At 43.4% G+C, this 21,603-nt stretch overlaps 1 protein-coding gene across 1 annotated transcript; it reads left to right on the plus strand.

Annotated features, from left to right (window-relative positions):
* Positions 1 to 1,261: 1,261 nt before the first annotated feature.
* On the plus strand, positions 1,262 to 20,575 carry ncf4 (neutrophil cytosolic factor 4). Its single transcript, XM_079158882.1, has 10 exons — positions 1,262 to 1,428; positions 1,848 to 1,932; positions 2,035 to 2,194; positions 5,785 to 5,855; positions 7,700 to 7,827; positions 9,435 to 9,483; positions 16,069 to 16,167; positions 16,846 to 16,997; positions 17,584 to 17,649; positions 20,130 to 20,575. The coding sequence occupies exons 1-10, from the start codon at positions 1,397 to 1,399 to the stop codon at positions 20,335 to 20,337; spliced, it is 1,050 nt and encodes a 349-aa protein (XP_079015008.1). The 5' UTR covers positions 1,262 to 1,396; the 3' UTR covers positions 20,338 to 20,575.
* Positions 20,576 to 21,603: the final 1,028 nt, after the last annotated feature.

Below are 21,603 nucleotides of genomic sequence, written 5' to 3' on the forward strand. Positions count from 1 at the left end.
TTTACTAAATGTTAACTTGGTCTCTCGACAGCACAAACTGGAGTAATGCTGTGTTTTTGCGACGTGGATGAACCGTCTGCCACCGTGTGACGGTTCAGAGTGGGAGGCTGGGAGAGGCGGCCAACAGTCACCATCTTGTTCACAGCGTTTACGCTAATCAGTGAAATTGAATGTGGGCGTTATTCACGGATGTTTGGATGGAGCGTGTGGCAGCGCTGGTGGGAATGGACGGAGGAGGAGCTCTGGAGGTGTGACTGTGAACTCTGGGATGAAACAGAAGCTCTGTAGGAATAATGAGCTTCCTGAGAAGTGCTTGGGGACTCCCAGAGGCTTCTATTTTTACTAAGATTCTCAAAACTCATTTGCAGTCGGTGGTTTTGGTTCCGTGACCTCTAGAACAAGGAGGGAATTCAAAAACAGGTTCAAAATGAAACTTATTTATATCCATTATTTTTTCACGAATACAACAGCCACTGATATGGTGTTTACTGCAGGCTGATACGGTATAGAGATTAGAGATATGATGCACGTTAGATTATTCTACCATTATTATTATACCACTCGGTAAGTGTTCACTCCTGTAACTCCTTTTTTGTTCATTATTTCCAGGTGTTTTTGCACGACATTACTGAAGGTGAAGAGATGATGAGTCCAGATCAGAGTCATCGGATCAGCACAAAAGAAAAAAGGCAAATGTTTTAAACTTTTACATTTTTTTACTGCGATACTAATTGCCGATGTTATAATGTACCTTCAGCCAGTACTCATATTCCCTTACACCACTAGTAGACATGGATTACTGAACAGGTTTACTGTGCACAGACCCGGGGCCCAAAGTGTCAGGGGCCCCAGGTCCTTCAACTACAAAATGTCCTTCAAAGACCAGCAACAGACTCAAAATGACCACAAAGAGACAAGCAAACTACCAGGATGTTTGATATTTTTGGCAAATGTAACATCACAAAAACATCTTTACGTTTACACTGGATGTAACGCGTGTGTGTGTGTGTGTGTGTGTGTGGAACCAAACCCAGATATAAACGCTGCAATCTGCCACAAACCACTAGAGGGCCACTACAACTCACACACTGTCCCTTTAACTGCTCAGGTCAAACTCCATGAAATAAAGTTTTGATTTGGATGATTGTTACAAGTTGTGACTCTCTACCTGTTGCCTGAGGTTACGTCATAACTTACCTGCCGTGTCTCACGTGCACACCTGCGCCCCAAAGGCCCCGCCCCCCCGCCGCCCAAACGAACGCGCCGTCCTCTGTTCTTTTTATTTTTCAAAGGGAACTCTGGCTTCCTGTTGCTTGTTTCCTCTCCGCTGCAGACGGGTCAGCGTGAGAAGCTTCTCTCCGCTCACAAAGTTTAACGTTTCTCTGCCAACATCAGGATGTCTCTGCCGCAGCAGCTCCGGGAGGAGAGGTGAGTCCATGTCTCGGTCTGAGGCGCTCCGCAGTCTCTACCGCGCTGATAAGACCCGCTGGTTCCACAATATTCTCTCCAGTTATTAGTGAGGTTCCTCTTTAGATTATAAAGGCTGACTTTGTGTTTGCAGACGTTCTGTGTTCTTTTTTTATCTCAGAAAGAAATGAGTTTGTTTATGTTTTATTGTTTTGCTTATTCAAATACACGCAACATGTAAAGTGTGTGACGAACATGTAGCCTCTGGTGTCTCTTCAGATATCTGACTTTAATTCTCTGAGACGTTTAAAGTTTGTTTTAATATCACAAACACTATCGTTTCAAATCTGATGACTTGAAAACAATGAGATCAAAATGCGTTTTTCCAGCAGCAATACCTCCATAAACCGCCTGTTTTAGATTGTCTCTTTTGTTCTCAGTGACTTTGATCAGCTGCCTCATAACATCCCCATCAGCGCCACCATCGCTGATGTCGAGGAGAACAAAGGCTTCATCGACTACTTTGTACGTTTTTTTTTAAAGAAATCACCACAAACTTTTCACCGAGCCTAGAAGAAGGAAAAAAAAGAAAAAGCGTCTCGTTCACGTCTCTGTTTTGTCCCCCAGATGTTTGTGACGGAGGTGAAGACTAAAGGAGGAAGCAAGTACCTCACCTACAGGAGGTACAGGGAGTTCTTCAACCTCCACCAGGTCCTCGAGTCCAAATACTCCCCTGAAGACCAGGAGAGGCCCGGTCCAAACACCTGCGTCCTGCCGTCTCTTCCAGGTGAGCGTTCGCTGAAAACTGCAGTGGTGTCCGGTTTCCACATTGTTCACATTCACTGTCTGTGAGGGGCCCTCGGCTCCACGGACACATTATCAGGCCTCCGATGCTGATAAGCTTCCTGTTGACATGGATTAAACCTGCTGAATAAATGTCTGAGAGACGTAGAGACGCCGTATACGTCTCTGGTAGAGACCTGTCAATCACTGTGTAGCCCCGCCCCTAAAGCATCCCCTGCTTTATGGTCTGTGTGACTCTAAATGGACCATCATTTACTAAATGAACATCATGCTGTATTGAAGAAGACTTGAAACTAGAGATTGAGACCATAAACTCATGTTTACAATGTTTACTGAGGTAATAAATCAAGAGAGAAGTAGAGTCATTTTCTCATAGACTTCTATACAACCAGAGGAGTCGCCCCCTGGTGGACACTAGAGAGTGTCAATACAGCATGATGTTCATTTAGTGAATGATGGTCCATTTAGAGTCAAACAGACCATAAAGCAGGGGATGCTTTAGGGCGGGGCTGGAGCTGCCTTCCCAAAGTACGTGCTGGTCCATGCATCGTGCATTTTAATTATGACAAACTACTTCCTCATAACGTTGAACCTTGACCCTCTTGCTCATATATCTGCTGCACAAAAGGATTGTGGGTCATAAATACCCAGAAAAGCGAACTTCCTGGTATCTTGGATCGCTGTGTTTTAGTTGAAATGATTTCATTTGTATTTACCGTACTTCTGTTTGTTTGACAGCTTTTCAGACAGTGAGTGATTGACAGCCGTGACATTCCTTTACTGCAGTGTCAGCAGCAGCGTCGACTGTTTTAACACGGATTCTATTTATAATTAATATGTTTTGATCTGAATTCTGCAGTTTGCAACATTTATTAATAAATGGCACTCTAAAGATGAGCACTTGCTTATTTATCTTCCATAACTCGTCTTCTTTCAAATAGTGGAAATAAAACATTTACTTTACTATTTTGTTTGTTTACGTCTTTAGATTTCTCCTAAATTCACCAAAAGTTACCATTAGATAGTTTCCTGGTGATATCTATGAGTTCATGTGTTAACTCTTCACCTGTAGAGTCTCTAAATGTCTGTAATGAACTAAACGTCTCTTTAAAGGATGTTTTCTCTGAATGAGTTTGTTCTCAGACTCTGATGATAAATCTTCAGCAGCTCTTACACACACCAAACGTTCCACGTTCATTCCTCTCTGTGTTCTGAAGCAGACCGGGTTCAACAGCTGGCTGCTGGAGGAACTGAAACCCAGCTGCTCGTCTTGATCCCGGTTATTTTAAGCACATGTTGCTGCACAATAAGGTGAAGCTGAGCGCTGCGTTACGCCGGCTGAAGAGTAACTCCTGCTCTCTGAACGTTGGTTCAGTAGAATTCAGATCTGAATGATGAGAAGAAGACGAGCAACGGATCCTAAAACTCACAGATCAGATCAGCACAAAAGAAAAGCAGCAAATCTAACTTTTAGATCTCTGATCACGTTTTTTCTTTGCCACTGATGCTAGTTATTGATCGTTGATGATCCATATTAACAGATTAACTGTCGTCTTGATCCAAACTTTAAATATTGATATGTAAGGAATGACGTCATCTGGTGAGAAGACGTATCTCTCTGAACAACACCAGTTGGATAACGGAGTCGTTGGAATCAGAGCTCAGCAGCTGATTCACTGGTGCGATCAGATTCTCACGTTCACACAATGTTCTCGCTCTTAATCGCTTGTCTTTAATGCAGCGAGATGCTCAGTGAAGGCTGCTTAAAGGAGAGGCGATACCGATCCGTCCAGGATCCCGATATCATCCCGAGGACACGCCTCTAATGGAGAGGAACGACAACATGTCGGCCACTTTACAAACGTTCTGCCTCCATGAACCTCGTGTTGTGTCTCCCCTTCAACAGAACTTCAGAATAAAGCTTTTCTCTTCAGCGTCACGTTGTCGGGATAAACATCCCACAAGGTCACCTTCGTTTAAGGCCCTTCAACACAACACTGTGACGAGTATAATCCAGTGACTGGCATTCAGAAAAGAGCAGATAGACGGACGAGAGCCGCAGGGACGCTCCAGTCTCGACCACGTTGAAGGTTTAAGAGTTTAGGAGACGTGAAGGAGGCAGATTCATCCGTCGATCAGCTTCCAGGTGGTGATGGAGCAGAGAACCCCAAACAACCTCCTCATTCCTGCAGTGATCTTCTCTGGTCTGCTGCAGCTTTTATAATCTATCATCATACAACGGCCGTACAAGATCTGGGGGAAAAGTTACTCCTCATTTTTCGTGCATTTTCATACGAAAGTGCAGAAAGTTGAATGCTTTCAGTCTTTTTCTAAAGGTTTTATGCAACTAAACTACTTCAAAGCGTTCATCCTACATGTGCAAACAAGTACGACACACTACACGTATTTCTATTTACTGGATAATGTTACTTTGTGAACAACAAATATGTTAAAATCAGCAGGAGGAGAGCTAGATAATTTAACGAAGCACAGTCCTGATTTGAAACTAGAGATTGAGACCATAAACTCATGTTTACAATGTTTACTGAGGTAATAAATCAAGAGAGAAGTAGAGTCATTTTCTCATAGACTTCCATACAGAACCTCCGGTTCTTTAAAGAGAAGTCAAAGCTTCACGTGTTAAAGCTGCATTCTCTCTAGTGTCCACCAGGGGGCGACTCCTCTGGTTGTATAGAAGTCTATGAGAAAATGACTCTACTTCTCTCTTGATTTATTACCTCAGTAAACATTGTAAACATGAGTTTATGGTCTCAATCTCTAGTTTCAAGTCTTCTTCAACACAACATGATGTTTTTTTTTAACCATTTATAAATGTATTGGTTCCATTCACAAGACGGCAACAAAAAATTAGCAGCGAGCACGAAGTCTTTCTGGACAGATTTGTGACATGAATTCTTTATTCTCTCTCAATGTCACTTTTCTACATCGGGGGGGAAAGTTCTGTCTTTTTCTACAAACCCTTGATTTAGCGTCTGCCACCGAGGAGTCTGCTGGATAATATTACATCTGATGGTTTAATTGCAGTGCCAGATCTCATCAGGACGGAGAGGGAATGAGGAAGGCCGGGGGGGGGGGGGGGGGGGGGGGGGGCTGAGGGCTGTTTGGTCAAATTGAAACTCCGGCCTCTGTTTGGTTCCGTCTCTCTTTGATAGAATCCCTGTTTTCATTCTCTCTTATTCCCATTTTCAAACTAATGAATAATTTGCAGAGGCACGTGTCTGAGTTTTATCCATCTCACTCAAAAGAGGTTCAAAGTTTGAGTCACAGCGTCAAGGCGATAATTCAGTAATTTATCGCTGATGAAATCAGATCTGGAGATCCAGTTACAAACAAATACTGACTCGTACTGACCGTCCGATGTGAAATATTTAGATGGAATATCATCTGAAGATTCTTAATCAAACGAGGAAATACTCAGCACTTTCATATATTTATTTAGAAAACATGCTGTATCGTGATATTTATGGTTATGGTCTGAAGTCTCGCTCTAGAAGAACCTGGTCTGAAGTCCAGTATTTAGTTTTTCATTGTTAACATGTTTTTCTCTTTTAGGAAAAATCTTCCTGGGCAACAAGAGGGAGATAGCAGAGAGCAGAATCCCTGAACTCAACACGTACATGAAGGTAAAACGAAATGAAGCTGGCCCGCTCTGGGTCTGGGTCTTCAGCAGAAGCCTACGTAGTGGTCTTGTGCAGAAGCCTCCGTAGTGGTCTTGTGCAGAAGCCTACGTAGTGGTCTTCAGCAGAAACCTACGTAGTGGTCTTCAGCAGAAGCCTACGTAGTGGTCTTGTGCAGAAGCCTCCGTAGTGGTCTTGTGCAGAAGCCTACGTAGTGGTCTTCAGCAGAAGCCTACGTAGTGGTCTTGTGCAGAAGCCTACGTAGTGGTCTTCAGCAGAAACCTACGTAGTGGTCTTCAGCAGAAGCCTACGTAGTGGTCTTGTGCAGAAGCCTACGTAGTGGTCTTCAGCAGAAACCTACGTAGTGGTCTTGTGCAGAAGCCTACGTAGTGGTCTTCAGCAGAAGCCTACGTAGTGGTCTTGTGCAGAAGCCTACGTAGTGGTCTTGTGCAGAAGCCTACGTAGTGGTCTTGTGCAGAAACCTACGTAGTGGTCTTGTGCAGAAGTCTACGTAGTGGTCTTGTGCAGAAGCCTACGTAGTGGTCTTGTGCAGAAGTCTACGTAGTGGTCTTGTGCAGAAACCTACGTAGTGGTCTTGTGCAGAAGCCTACGTAGTGGTCTTCAGCAGAAGCCTACGTAGTGGTCTTGTGCAGAATCCTACCTAGTGGTCTTGTGCAGAAGCCTACGTAGTGGTCTTCAGCAGAAGCCTACGTAGTGGTCTTGTGCAGAAGTCTACGTAGTGGTCTTGTGCAGAAGCCTACGTAGTGGTCTTGTGCAGAAGCCTACCTAGTGGTCTTGTGCAGAAGCCTACGTAGTGGTCTTCAGCAGAAGCCTACGTAGTGGTCTTGTGCAGAAGTCTACGTAGTGGTCTTGTGCAGAAGCCTACGTAGTGGTCTTGTGCAGAAGCCTACGTAGTGGTCTTGTGCAGAAGTCTACGTAGTGGTCTTGTGCAGAAGCCTACGTAGTGGTCTTGTGCTGAAGTCTACGTAGTGGTCTTGTGCAGAAACCTACGTAGTGGTCTTGTGCAGAAGCCTACGTAGTGGTCTTCAGCAGAAGTCTACGTAGTGGTCTTGTGCAGAAGCCTACGTAGTGGTCTTGTGCAGAAGCCTACCTAGTGGTCTTGTGCAGAAGCCTACCTAGTGGTCTTGTGCAGAAGCCTACGTAGTGGTCTTCAGCAGAAACCTACGTAGTGGTCTTGTGCAGAAGTCTACGTAGTGGTCTTGTGCAGAAGCCTACGTAGTGGTCTTCAGCAGAAGCCTACGTAGTGGTCTTGTGCAGAATCCTACCTAGTGGTCTGAGAGCTGCAGGAGGATCAGCACTGACTCTGATCATGTCAGCAGTGTTTTGCACACGGAGCTCAGCGTGTGGGCGTTGCTGCTCTCTGACTGACTGTAGTTGTGGACTTTTGACATGTTGTCAGTGTTGCTCCATCTCTAAAAAACACCACCAGGTTCTGCTTCTCCCACTCACTCACTTCTCTTTTCTGCTGCACTCGTTTTATTTTTTGTTTCCAGCCTACGTGGTTCTCTCTCTTTGCTTCACTCTCTCGCCTTCACTTATAATCTCTCTGGCTTCATCTACTCTTTTATTTCTCTTCTCTGTTGAATCTCCCTCCACCTGACTTCTCCTCCATCACCCTCCCTCTCTCCTGAGACTCCTCCATCACCCTCCCTCTCTCCTGAGACTCCTCCATCACCCTCCCTCTCACTTTTCTAGTCTCCGCTTACCTCTCTTCACCTTCACCTTCCTCTCTGATTCTCTCGTTCATCTCCACCTTCTTCTCCAATGCCACCTCTTTACTCTTCTTCCTGTGAGTCCATGTAACCCCCCTCTCTCCCCCCCCCCCACAGAGGTTGCTGGGTCTGCCTACATGGCTGCTGCTCGATGAGTCTCTCCGGATGTTTTTCTACCAGACGGATCAGGACAGCCAGCATCAACCGCGCGCCCTCCGTCGTCTCCGCCCGCCGACCCGCAAAGTGTAAGCCCCCACCAGCAGTGAGTGAAGTGGCTTATGTTGTGTGGCCTACATTAAAGAAATCTCTCCGGTAAAAGCAACTCAAAATGTGAAACATCTGATCTTTCCATCAACACGATGGGAAATGGCCTCCTCATCTTTTTTAAAGTGTGCATGAAGGTAGTGGCATTAGGCTCATTAAGAGCAGTTTTCATCATGAAATAATGAATAGAAGTGAACGAATGAGACGATGTTTTAGATTTAAAGTAGGTGGAGCAGATGTGGAGGATCAGAGAGACCTTCAGAAGAAGTGAAGGACGGGAGATAATGGACTCTTCCTCACACAGTAAACCTTCAAGTGCTTAAAGTATTACATTGAATGAAAGCAAGTTCATTGATTTATGTATTACAATTTAAAGTGTGTATGTGCTTGTGCACTACATTATTACACATACACACATATATATATATATATATATATATATATATATATATATATATATAGACAATTCCACACAAATGTCTAAAAGGATAAAACGATGACATGTTGGTCAGACTTGGATTTAAACCGACACAAGCTAAGAGGAGATAATTCCAGTTCAGTCTTTAAAATGCGGGCATGAGACGCACCATGTAGGGTCGGGGAAAGACGAGGCCGTCCTCAGTTATGACGTCCCATCCGATCCCTGAAATGTCTCTTGCACCATGAATGCAGTTAATAAGTAGCGAGAGACGGAAGGAGACAAGGACACATGCGTTCAGAGAAAACAGTGAGAAACTGGTTTACGGTCCACTTCCTCTTTGTTAACGGCTCACGTCTCCGTGGTCAGATTGCAGCAGGAGATGTGGTAAACAGGGACTCTCAACAGGAAGTGATGCAAAGGTAGACTCTCATTACTTCCTCTCTGCTCTTGCATTCGAACTTTTTACTTTTGGGTGTTGGAACATTACAAAGGAACTTTGGCACTTCCTCTTTTTAATGTTTTGTAGTTTTATTATGATGAGCTTCATTCAACCTTGGCAGGAGTTTCGTTGAACTGCTCTTATTTCAAGTCTTTACAAAATTATTTTGACATTTTGAAAATGTGTTCTTGCACGAGAAAAAAAAGTATCAATTAGTCCAGTGTTCTTAATTGTTGCATTTCAGATATTACTGCGTTTTTAAATGTTGAATGAGGACGATGCGTTTCGCTTCTTTAAACAAAGCTCCACAGCTGTGCCGGTGATTGGAAGTGTTAAAAACTGCAGTTCCTCAAATGGCCACTCGAGGCTCCCAAAGTGAGTCAGTCCCCATAGACTCATAAACTTTACAGCAGAAATAATCATGTTGACGGCTCTACAGCTGAAATCTATATTCATCACAACTGTACGGGGATGAATTTAAGTTATGCATAGTTGAGGGATTTTTAAACTGCAGAAACTCTCCGACATCCATGTTTTATACAGTCTATGGCCGCGCTTTGAGCTAAATGACAACATCAGAATGCCGACATGTTTATCGGTATAATCTTTACCGTGTTCACCATCTTAGTTTTGCATGCTAACATTAGCTGATTAGCATTAAACGCTTCAGACTGAAGGTATCGGATCATTAATCGAACTGTGCTGTTATCTCTGTCTTTGTCTTTTAGGAAGACGGTCAAACCAAAGCTGGACCACTTCTCGTCCCCGCGGGCCGAGGTAACGTGAGCAACGGTTAAACAAATGTATGTTGTTGTTGTTGTTGCTTCGGTTACAGTCTCCATGGCAACCCAGACACAGAGTAACAATGTTTTGGTCAAACAACCACGAAGAATGAACTCAATATACCATGTGATCCTGTCTCACACACACACACACACACACACACACACACACACACACACACACACACACACACACACACACACACACACACACACTCTCTCTCTCTCTCTCTCTCTCTCTCTCTCTCTCTCTCTCTCTCTCTCTCTCTCTCTCTCTCTCTCTCTCTCTCTCTCTCTCTCTCTCTCTCTCTCTCTCTCTCTCTCTCTCTCTCACACACACACTACTTTTTACTGAAGATGCATAAAAACACTAAAATAGAAAGAACACAGATTTAAATCAATAAGGATGACTTCATTCGGCAAATGCTGTCTCACACTTTGTCTCCTTGTTTCGCTTCCTTTTTTAAAATTTCTCTCTCCTTCTCTCCTTTCCTATTGGCCTCCCTCACCTCCTCCTCGCTTAGTCTCCTCCTCCCCTATTCCTCTCCCCTTAAACAACCCTTAACTGTGTCCTTGTTTCCTCTCCCCTCCCTCGTTCTCTTCCCAAGGTCGAGTTTATCTCCTCCTCCTCCTCCTCCTCCTCTTCCTCATTGCGTTCACGCCTTCTTCACTCCGAAGCCGTAACAAAGAGGAGAAACAGCGTTTATATTGTGAGGTTGTGTCGCTGCAGGAGGTTAAAGTGTTGATGACCTAAGAATGACCTCCTCCATCAGCTGACCTTCAGACCGATAACGCTCCGTCACGACTGAACAGCCCAACACGACCAGAAATACATCCCAAAACAAACCTTCAAACGGCCTCACACTGGTGGAAACTACAGCTGGTCCTCATAGAGACAGAAGAACGAGAGAGCACACACACACACACACACTCAGTTTAAAACCATCGTAGTCTATTTTTAAACTGTGTGTGTGTGTGTGTGTGTGTGTGTGTGTGTGTGTGTGGGAGCAATACTGGATGACAGCCATCGCTATGGACATGTTTTATATACCAAACATTTAATTGATTAATTGATATTATAAATAAGTTCATTGCAGTTTAGAAGTGGCGGATTCTTTCACTCGTTCAAGGAAAATAATTGCATCTTTTATATTTTCTGTGTGTGTGTGTGTGTGTGTGTGTGTGTGTGTGTGTGTGTGTGTGTGTGTGTGTGCACGTCTGCAGGTGAAGTGTTTCTGTAGCTCTTGAACTTCGTGAGCTTGCAAACGTGTTCAAATTCTATACACACACACATACACACTCTATCTGTTTTATTGCCAAACTCGGAGCAAACACTCAATTTCTACTCCCTCCCCCCTCCCCCCCCCTCTCTGCCTCTCTCTGCCTCCCCTCTCTCCCACACAGAAGTAAAACACTGGTGAGCTCTGCTCACGAAGCAGCCGGCCTACTCAACATTTATTTTAGCTCTGTGTGTGTGTGTGTGTGTGTGTGTGTGTGTGTGTGTGTGTGTGTGTGTGTGTGTGTGTGTGTGTGTGTGTGTGTGTGTGTGTGTGTGTGTGTGTGTGTGTGTGTGTGTGTGTGTGTGTGTGTGTGTGTGTTTTAAACTCCATCCCAACAACTGACCAATGAGAGGAGAGCGCTGGTGATTTGTCACCGTAGAGCCGGCATTAACGTTAGCATTTAGCTCGGGCTTAGCCCCGAACAGCGTTGTTGTTCTTGGATGCGAGTTAGAAAAAGCACATAAAACTATAAAATAAGAAAATCGAGCCGGTCTTATTCGAGCGGGACTCTGAAGTTCCTCTTTAGCAGAAATTACATCCTAAAAACGTTTCATATTTAATCTCACCAGGAAGAAACACGACTATCAAACTCACTTTAATATGTAATGAAGCAACGTCGACGGCTCATTGGTGCATGCTGGTGTCGGTTTACTTCAGTGGATGAATGTGTTTGTAGTTTAAACGGTGAATGTGACGGTTAAGATCGATCGTTGTGTCAGTGAGTCTGTAACTCGTCTGCAGCTGTTTACACGTCTGAGGATTTTACAAAGAAGAACAATTCATTTCTAGAAGCTTTAGAAACAGGAAGTGTTAAAAATCTACATGTGAGTAAATATTTATCAGCCAAATCAAATAGTTACAGAATATTCACCCTTCGTTTCTTTATAACACATTTAATACTTGACTTCTTTCTTTGCAGGGTTAGTATAAAGGTGATAAAGTAGTTTATGAATATGAGTTTATAGATAATTATAATCCCTCCTCTCTATAGTTTATGGCTTTTTGCCACAGACTGTCTATAACAAGAGGACATAGTCGTCATGACGTCTCTCATCGGTTTGTGGACGTTTTCAAGCCTCGAGTTCGGCGATTGACGCCGTAAACGTCTCTGGTAGAGACCTGTCAATCACTGTGTAGTCCCGCCCCTAAAGCATCCCCTGCTTTATGGTCTGTGTGACTCTAAATGGACCATCATTTACTAAATGAACATCATGCTGTATTGAAGAAGACTTGAAACTAGAGATTGAGACCATAAACTCATGTTTACAATGTTTACTGAGGTAATAAATCAAGAGAGAAGTAGAGTCATTTTCTCATAGACTTCTATACAACCAGAGGAGTCGCCCCCTGGTGGACACTAGAGAGAATGCAGCTTTAACACGTGAAGCTTACACTTCAGATTCCCAGAAATATGATTTCAAATAAATGCTAATCTTGCTGAAAGTCTAAAAATTTAATTACTTGCCAACACGGGAACGACAGCAACTTTAAGGGCCAATAATGTGTTATGTATTATTTATTTGCTTTGAGTCCGTTGTGCTCTCGAGTTTTGTTAATTACATAGATATTAAATATTAATGAATGCATACTGTAGTTTTCTCTCACAGCATAAAAACACACACAACCTGAGCTCATTCTTATACGCAAACACGTCCTCCCATGATCCTTCACTCCAGGCCGTCTAGGAAGTGGGCCATGTGCTTTCATTAAACGTCAGGGGCAGAAAAAAAAGAAGTAACCCTCAACTCTCATCTCTACCTCCCTGTTGCCAGATAACGAGCTGAGGTTCTAACAAGCTCATTAGGGCGGGGGAGGGGCGAGTCTAATTTCAGAGGATGATTGCTCCTGAGGGCCGAATGAACCGAAGGGTTGCGTGGCTGCATTTAGAGGACAGGAAGCAACACAAAGCACCTGCTCTGGATAAACTACAGTGTGTGTGTGTGTGTGTGTGTGTGTGTGTGTGTGTGTGTATATATATATATATATATAGACGGAACAATTCATTGTGTGCTTTGCTGGGCCGGTCAAATTAGAAAGATGTCACTGAGGAGGCCAACGTGTCATTTACACGTCATGAAAGACACAAAGCTATGTGCTGCAATGCATTCTGGTCTTTTGATGCCGCTGCGGGTGCATCTGTGGTAGATTTGATCTCTTTTGATTCTTAAGGTAGGGCCTTTTCCTGATTGTCAAACTTTATTTTTATGCAGTACAATTACGTAGAAAGTTGATCTAAAGACGTGAATTTGCTGTGTCGGCAGATCGTCCTCCTGTCGTGACTGACGCGCCGACGTTGAGTCAGAAACGGAGGATTAAAATATCTTTCTAAGTGTTGTAATCTACAGACTGAACTTTGGTACAACCAATCACGTCGCTGACGTATTTACGCCTAGATGATGATATTTTGAGTGCTGATGGAGCAGCTACAATGTTAGCATAGCATAGCGACAATCGAGCCAAACTCCATTCAGAAAACAAGCATTTTAAAAGTTGTAAAGGTGAAACACACTAACACGTGGAACTGAAGGACGGACGAGACCGCTCCTATATTCAACACGACTACTTGGTTAAATTAAGGAAAAGATCGTGTTTTAGATCAAAATAATTAAGTTTGAAAAGTGACTTTGTGAACAGTGGAGAACACCACACATGGTTGGTTTCAGGCGGGACGTGAACCCCGGTTTTCTGGTGTAAAGTCCTGTGTTTCAGCAGACGGTACTACAGCACCTGATTGTCATAAATACTGCGGTCACTAGAGTTCAATGTCATCGCACTGAGCTAATTACGTAATTTGTTTTGCGGTTTGAATAATTCTTAAATGTGTCAAACCTGCTTTTTTTTCACCTCTAAGTTATTTTTGCAGATGCTAAAAACGTTTTGACAACAAACATTGATGCACATATTCCTCTTGATATGCAGCAGTCGACTCCTTAACTAGTCGACTGAAGTGTTCGTAGAGACACAAGTGATGAGAAAGAGGAACAGTGACGGTGAGGAGAGAATTGCTTTGTCACTTCACATTTGTGTTGGAGATACAACACAAAGTTTTACGACACATTTTCACGTCGTCTATACATTCCTGCCAGCGAAATAATAATAATAATAATAATATTAACTAATGAAGAGTCACAAAATAGCAGGTCCACATTTAAAGAACGAGATAATCTCAACGAGTTGTTAATCCAGCCGGCTCCCTCTCTCACACACTTTAACATATTATGTTAAAGGTATGATCATTTTCAATTTCAACAAGTCAAACCCAATTTTGTGTCGCTCTCTTTTCGTTCATTCTTTCAGTAATTGTCTCTCGATCTAGTACTCCCTAGATCCCCGCCCCTAAAGCATCCCCTGCTTTATGGTCTGTGTGACTCTAAATGGACCATCATTTACTAAATGAACATCATGCTGTATTGAAGAAGACTTGAAACTAGAGATTGAGACCATAAACTCATGTTTACAATGTTTACTGAGGTAATAAATCAAGAGAGAAGTAGAGTCATTTTCTCATAGACTTCTATACAACCAGAGGAGTCGCCCCCTGGTGGACACTAGAGAGAATGCAGCTTTAACACGTGAAGCTTTGACTTTGACTTTCTTTGTATTTCTGACGTTTCTTGAGTAGCTGTTGAAAGTGTGTTTGTTGTTCCCCGGCGGGTGAAATATATTCAAGCACACTTGCTGTTACCACTACAGAACCACATTAACCAGGACGACCAATATTCACCAATAAAACGTTGTTTACACGTCCGAGGACAAAGAACAACAATTAATTTCTAGAAGCTTAAGAAACAGAAAGTGTTAAAAAATCTACATGTGAGTAAATATTTATCAGCTAAATCAAATAGTTTACAGGATAACCTGTGTTTCCTTATAATACATGTAATACTTGACTTGTTTCTTTGCAGGGTTTGTATAAAGGTGATAAAGTAGTTCATGAGTTTATAGATGAGTATAATCTCTCCTCTCTATAGTGGAGGTTAGTTTCTTGGTCCTCTGGTGTCTCTGTTAGCGTAGATGCCTTCATGGTGCTCGTAGCTCACGTTCTCCGTGTGGAGCCTGGTGTGATGTATGAACTCGCTCAGTGTCCTCTGAGGATTATCACGCTATAAAAACCACCACGTGAGGAGCGCAGTGATCTCTGCAGCCTGAACCTTCTGTTTTAACTTAAACTCTTCTCATCTCCTCCTCCTCATCTTCCTCCTCTTCTTCTTCACCTCCCTCCCACTGCTTTAACCGCTCCTCGTTCTTTTTTTTCTCTTTTTTTTTTTCGGTGTCATCCTCCCACTCTGGTTGTAATTCTCTCCCTGTTTTCATAGTCCGACATCATTTCTTTCATAACACAAACTTGTGACTCTGTAGAGCTGCTTATAGTGTGTGTGTGTGTGTGTGTGTGTGTGTGTGTGTGTGTGTGTGTGTGTGTGTGTGTGTGAGAGACTAACAGGCTACTTCAGTCTCTTTTGTAAAAGCACAGGAACAGGTTTACAGCGTCGTAATGACTCTACTGAGTTCTACTTTAAATGCTAATTCAACTCTGGCAGCCGGGTTTTTATTCCAGACGCACCGGTGCTAACCAGGACGGTGGAGCATCCTCACACACACACACACACATAACACACACACACACACACACACACACACACATAACACACACACACACAAACACACACACACACACACACACATAACACACACACACACACATCATCTCCTCAGGCTGAACCACTTTTAAAAACTCCTTGTTCATGCTTTTTACTTTGTCTTCCACGCACAAGCACACGCACACACACGCACACACACACACACACAGACACACACACACACACACACACACACACACACACACACAGCTGGTTAAACCTTTGGATTGAGGATTTCATGAATCAACATCTACACGGTTATTGATCATGAACATCATCGTTAGTCGCAACAAAACAAAAACACGACAGCAGCAGCAGCGTAACCGAGCACATGAAGTGAACCTTCATCCTTTCTTTCATTCTCTCACACACTCGTATCGGTTCCTTTACTCCTCTTCCTCGATAACACACACACACACACACACACACACACACACACACACACACACACACACACACACACACACACACACACACACACACACACACACACACACACAATAAATAAAGAGTGTGTGTTACCTTACCACTCTCAGCGTCTCTTCTCTCTTTGTGCTGAATGTGTCCGTCTCTCTCGTTCCTCTCCCCTCTCACTAACCTGTGTGTGTGTGTGTGTGTGTGTGCGTGTGTGTGTGTGTGTGTGTGTGTGTGTGTCTCTCCCAGGCGATCTTCGACTTTCGCGGCAACGGCAAGGCAGAGTTGAAGCTGAAGAAGGGAGAGGTGATCTTCCTGCTGAAACGAGTCAACACAGACTGGCTGGAGGTAAGAACAGGAGAGAGAAGGAGGTAGGGAGGGAGGGAGGGAGGGAGGGAGGGAGAGAGAGAGAGAGAGAGAGCGTGAGTGGGAGGCAGTGAAAGATGGGAAATATAGAGAGGAGGTGGAGGGGGAGAGGAGACATGAGCCAAGAAGAGAGAAAAAATAGACTGAGAGAAGAAGGAACTCTGACTGGGGTGATGGAGAGAGTGATGGAGAGAGTGATGGAGAGAGAATGATGGAGGAATAGTGGTGGAGGAGAATGATGGAGGGAGAGTGATGGAGGAGAGTGATGGAGGAAGAGTGATGAAGGAGAGTGATGGAGGGAGAGTGATGAAGGAGAGTGATGGAGGAGAGTGATGGAGGAGAATGATGGAGGAATAGTGATGGAGGAGGGTGATGGAGGAGAGTGATGAGGGAGAGTGATGGAGGAGAGTGATGGAGGAGAATGATGGAGGGAGAGTGATGGAGGAGAGTGACAAGCAAATAACTTTTAAAATGCTTGTTGTCTGGATGGGTCGGTGCTAAGCTAAGCTAACATTGTAGCAGCTCCATCAACGCTCACAATAACGTCACACGGGTGTAAGCAGCGGTTGTGTTTGGCTGATTGTTCCAGAGATTGTCAATCACTCCATCTTCTGGCTCTTTCTCTTCATCTCTTCATCTCTTCTTCTGTCTCCTCCTCAGGGCACGGTCAACAATCAAACAGGTATTTTCCCACAATCCTTTGTGAAGATCATTAAGCCCCTCCCAGAGAGTGACTCAGAAGGCGAGGCTGGAGGCCCCTCCTACAGCTGTCTGCGCTGCTTCCTGCTCACCCCCTCTGGAGTCCACACCAGGTCTGTTGTTACTGATACGGCTTTATAACGTTTGTTCAGAAAAATAAAGACATTAAACGAGTGTTTAGAGTTTCATCTGCAGGAAATGAGGTCTGTGGTTGTTCCAAGAAGTACGATATCGACTTATTGTACCATATACGAACATGACCTCCGTCATTTATACGTATTACATCGTATAATAGTTACATCGTACGATAGCCATGACCGCTATAGTTTCAATTCAAACCTGATGTGTCTTTAGTTTGTGATTTATATTTTTGATATACATATATATTCTCATTATGACCGACCTCAGATCGTCCTCATTGCCAGAGTTTTGGTTCATTTTGTAAAAGGAAAGAAATGAAAATCTTTAAGTAAAGAAGTCAAATCTAACAGTACGGTTTACATGTTGCACCACCTAAAGGTGAAATGAAATGTTCTATATTGTTGCAACTGTGTGAAGGTTGTGGGGTTCTTTTCAATGCAAACCTTTTTATTTACATTTATTGTTTCATGTAATTACATCTTGAGGAGTGAATGATCCGGCCGGTCTAATTTGTTTGAATTGTGCTTTAAAGAGCTGATTTTGTGTTTCTTCTTCCAGAGATGTGTGCGTTCAAGAGGACCTCACTATCCAGCCGACGTACAAGGACCTTCTGTCTCGTATGAGGTGGGTGTTTGCCAAACTCTACTTTATGTAACTCGCTATCGCTCTCCTTCTATTCTGCAGCAATGGAGCCGTTTTTAGGGAGAAACAAAGGATTTAATGGGCGTTTTTAAAAGTGTCGCGCTTTCATTTCGTCTCCACCCTGCAGGAAGCAACGGTGAAGAGAAACGTGAGGATGAATTCTGTGGGTGTTAAGAGTGGACTGTTGGGGGGGAATGATTGTATGCGGCCTCACACCTGTGAGTGAATTACTGCACCGTCCACAGAACCGTGATAATGGAACATAGAAGTAAGAAAATGCAAAACGCTACTATTGTAGCATGAAAACATTGAATCATAATCACACGAACGATCTTATCTCAGCCCGTCAATAATAACTCTTCATCTTTAAAGCAGGTGAACACGTTTCATTGAGGCCATTTTAATAAGTTAGACTGTGTAAGAAGGTGATTTGTATCAGTGATTAAAGTGTTTTGCTCTTAAATGTGATTAGAGCAGATTGTTTCTCCTGGCCGTGTGCTGATGAGCGTTTTCGATTGCCGAAGTTTTGCGAGCCACTTTCAGCCTCTCGGCTCCGTCTGTAGTTAGTTTTTGGTGTTAATTCCAAATGATGAAGTCCATGAATCGCTGAGGGACGGCGTCTTTTAACTGTTTTGCACAGCAAACCTGCACATTAGCGAGTCGCCCGTCATCACCGTTTGTCAAATGAGTTCCTGTGAGACCTCCGACTCCCCCAACCTGATGCATATGCCGTCTTCTCCCTCCATCTCTCATTATCTGGTCATTTAGATAGGTGAGCGCTACGATGATTAGCCCTCCCCATTCATAATCGGTTCATTTCATCCGCTTATCTGCTCATTATTGTTTTTTTTGCTGTTCAGGCCTATTGAGCCCTGGAGAAGGATGGATGAGACCCTGGTCTTGAGTTTTTAATATGGCTTCGCACTGCAAAAAGGGAGGAGGGAGGAGGGGGGAGTGAAGGGAACGGGGGAGGAGAGGGTGGAGGTATGAGGAGGTGGTGAGTAGGAGAAGAGAGGATGCAGTCGTCTGAGCAAGAACGAGGAAGAATAAAAGAAATGGTGATGAAGGAGCGTAGAAAGCTTCACTGTAGGATCAAATGAAAACCAGTGAATTGAATCACATGAACATTTTGATTATTGCAGATTTGGTTTCTTGATCTCAAAGGATCAGTCAGCTGATCTATCAGCAGCAATGTTATATAATACCGATGTTTTCATTATTGTATAATCACCTGAACCGAAGAATCCTTTCGTAAGCTTAGAATGAGACCTTCCTATCTACACAGGGAGCAGGTCTGCTTTATGGTCTGTTTGACTCTAAATGGACATCATGCTGAAAACTTGAAACTAGAGATTGAGACCATAAACTCATGTTTATGAATTCATTGAACTCATGAATTAGCCGCCCTTTGACTTTCGTTGCTCCTAAAGTAGTGTTATTACGGTAAAGATGGCCTAAGAGCAGACAAACGATGTTATCACGATTCTTTGCACTTCACGTTAACGCAGTTTTTGAAAGGGAGGAGTCAACAGAGTTGGTTGCAATCTGCTACCCCACCACTAGATGCCACTAAACCCTTCAACACTGTCCCTTTTACATTAGGGACGGTCGGTGTTGTATCAGCTGAGAGAGACTTCAGCACTGCTGCTGGTTGTTGTTCTTGTATTTGAGTATGCATGGTGTGTAATTGTACACATTGGACCGAAGACTTGTTCATATGTTATGCATGTCTGAGCTGTTGACAGGAGCTTAAATCCTGGAGACAAACGTGTCCATGCAAAGAAAAAAGAAGTGAATATAGAGAAGGTGGTGACTTCATATCTGCACGTATTTCTTTTTTCATTTCCTTTGGTCCACCGCGTGTTTTCTTGGTGATAATTCCTTCATCAAATGTTTAATTAAAATGTAATATATCAACAAAAGCCATGTGGGGGCCGTCATTTCCTCCGCCTGAAGAATGGTGCAGGCTTTTCTTCATTTATTGTCTTCATCAAATATCTTTTATTGCTTTTAACATTAAAGTAAACAACCACTCAACATGAAAGAAACCTGAAAGTGTATTTATTCTCACAGAACAGTCCCAGAAAGACAATATTGATCAAGTAGAAATCCTATTCCAATAAAAAGGAATAAAGAAACACGTTCAAAGTTATTCTGGTGCTGCTTGTCTTCTGTCTTTACATCTTTAAAGATATTTATATCTGTTGAAAGCTACATTTCAATTAGTCTTGTGTGCTTTTTTATATTTTGTATAAAAAGCAGCTAAAACAGCTTCATTGTAATGTTGATGCTTCTTTATTGAACGTAACACAAAGCAGCTTGAACCTCCTTTTCTGTCCTTTCTTTGAGATGTTTTGGGAATTCTTCTTCCTTTTGGTTTAAAGACTGCTGTGACGTGTTCCTGTCGAATGAAAGTAGGAAGTGAAACTTTAAGAAGTCTTCCCGTCCGTGTCTCCCTTCAGGAACGTCTTCAAGATGGACGACATCGCCGTGAACTACCGCGACCCCGAGGGCGACCTCGTCCGCATCCTGGACGACGAGGACGTCCAGCTGATGATCAGAGAGAGCCGAGGTCAGCGGGGAGAGGTCAAGAGACCCGTCAATCAGTTCCCATGGGAACTGTACGTGACCTCGGCCTCCGACCTCTCTGTGTACAACACCGAGGCCTGAGAGAGCGGAGGTCGACGGAGGGTGGAGGTCAATGGAGGGTGGAGGTCGATGGAGGGTGGAGGTCGACGGAGGGTGGAGGTCGACGGAGGGTGGAGGTCGACGGAGGTCAATGGAGGAACTGGACATATTTAGAATTCTCGTCTCAGAACTTGAACCAAGTCACTATTGTTAGCTGGTGTCTTTTGTGTGGTTTCCTTCGTGTGGTCAACTCATTTCACTTATTAATAAAGTAATTTAATAAAAGTTTTATATTTTGCATTCTTTATTTTTATCTTGTTGGAAGTTGTTGCAATCAGAAGAAATAGACTTTGAGCTAAAGATGAACTCTCAGAGATGGAAGGATTGACTAGAGGAGAAATATCAACGCTAGTAAACGGAGAAAAATAAAATGATCTCGATCACGTTTTAATTTAGCCACGAATCCAAATGATGTTTGTTCATTTAAAAGATCATTTTGCACAGAAACGGGTCGTAGTTTGTTTCATTTAGTGCAAACTACATTCATCTTAAACAACAGCACAGCTGCTAGCTTGGCTTGCTAGCTAGCTAGCTAGCTAGCTAACTTAGCTTTGTTCCAAATGTAATGTCATCGAGTGAGACTCGGTGGGACAACATCCCGGCACAAAGCACACGGGCGTCAGAGCATTTCTGTCTGTTATGGTTGAAGCTAAACCGACATGTTGAACCATAATTCTTCAAAGTGTTTCTCTCCAGAGGACTCTGTTCACCTTTCAAGACTCCAACTAACGGAAACAACCTTTCAGTCAGGAACACTCTCGTTATAGATTTTAACCATTTATTGCAACAAATGGAATACAGTTAAACTTGGCGATAATGGCTCCGCTCTTTGAATGCTCCCCGGATTAGCCAGCAGCTACTGAGCTAAGACCGGGAGCACGAGCAATAACCCCCCCGGGTTTACAGGACAGAGGTACATTTCTTAAATACATTTCAAACATTTGCCAGAAGATGAACTAACAAAGAGGTGGAGGCTGGGGTGGAGGAGGCGAAGCTTCGCCAGCAGTGAGGTCTGTAGCAGCGTAGATGTAGAATGAATCAGTGAGAAGGAAGCCATATTTAAATAAACCTCCGTGAAGTGAGAGTGGGCTGTGATTGGTGCGTCGGCTGGCTGTCAGCTGGTGACAGCTGGGGCGTATAACTTCCATGTCCTGCATGAATTTACGCTAGCTTCATTTCACAACTGATTTGATGTTACAGGGGAAAATCTAAATCAAGGACGCTGAAGGTAAAAACATAGTTGTTTTT

Source organism: Pholis gunnellus, assembly GCF_910591455.1.
Source record: "Pholis gunnellus genome assembly, chromosome: 5".
In the NCBI taxonomy this organism is placed as follows: domain Eukaryota; kingdom Metazoa; phylum Chordata; class Actinopteri; order Perciformes; family Pholidae; genus Pholis; species Pholis gunnellus.

Bases quoted from the DNA above. Each gene is read 5' to 3' on its own strand.
- ncf4 (XM_079158882.1), top strand. From the start codon at position 1,397: ATGTCTCTGCCGCAGCAGCTCCGGGAGGAGAG. The intron at 7,828-9,434 runs GTAAGCCCCCAC...TTTGTCTTTTAG, and splicing joins CGCCCGCCGACCCGCAAAGT to GAAGACGGTCAAACCAAAGC. The intron at 9,484-16,068 runs GTAACGTGAGCA...TGTCTCTCCCAG, and splicing joins TCTCGTCCCCGCGGGCCGAG to GCGATCTTCGACTTTCGCGG.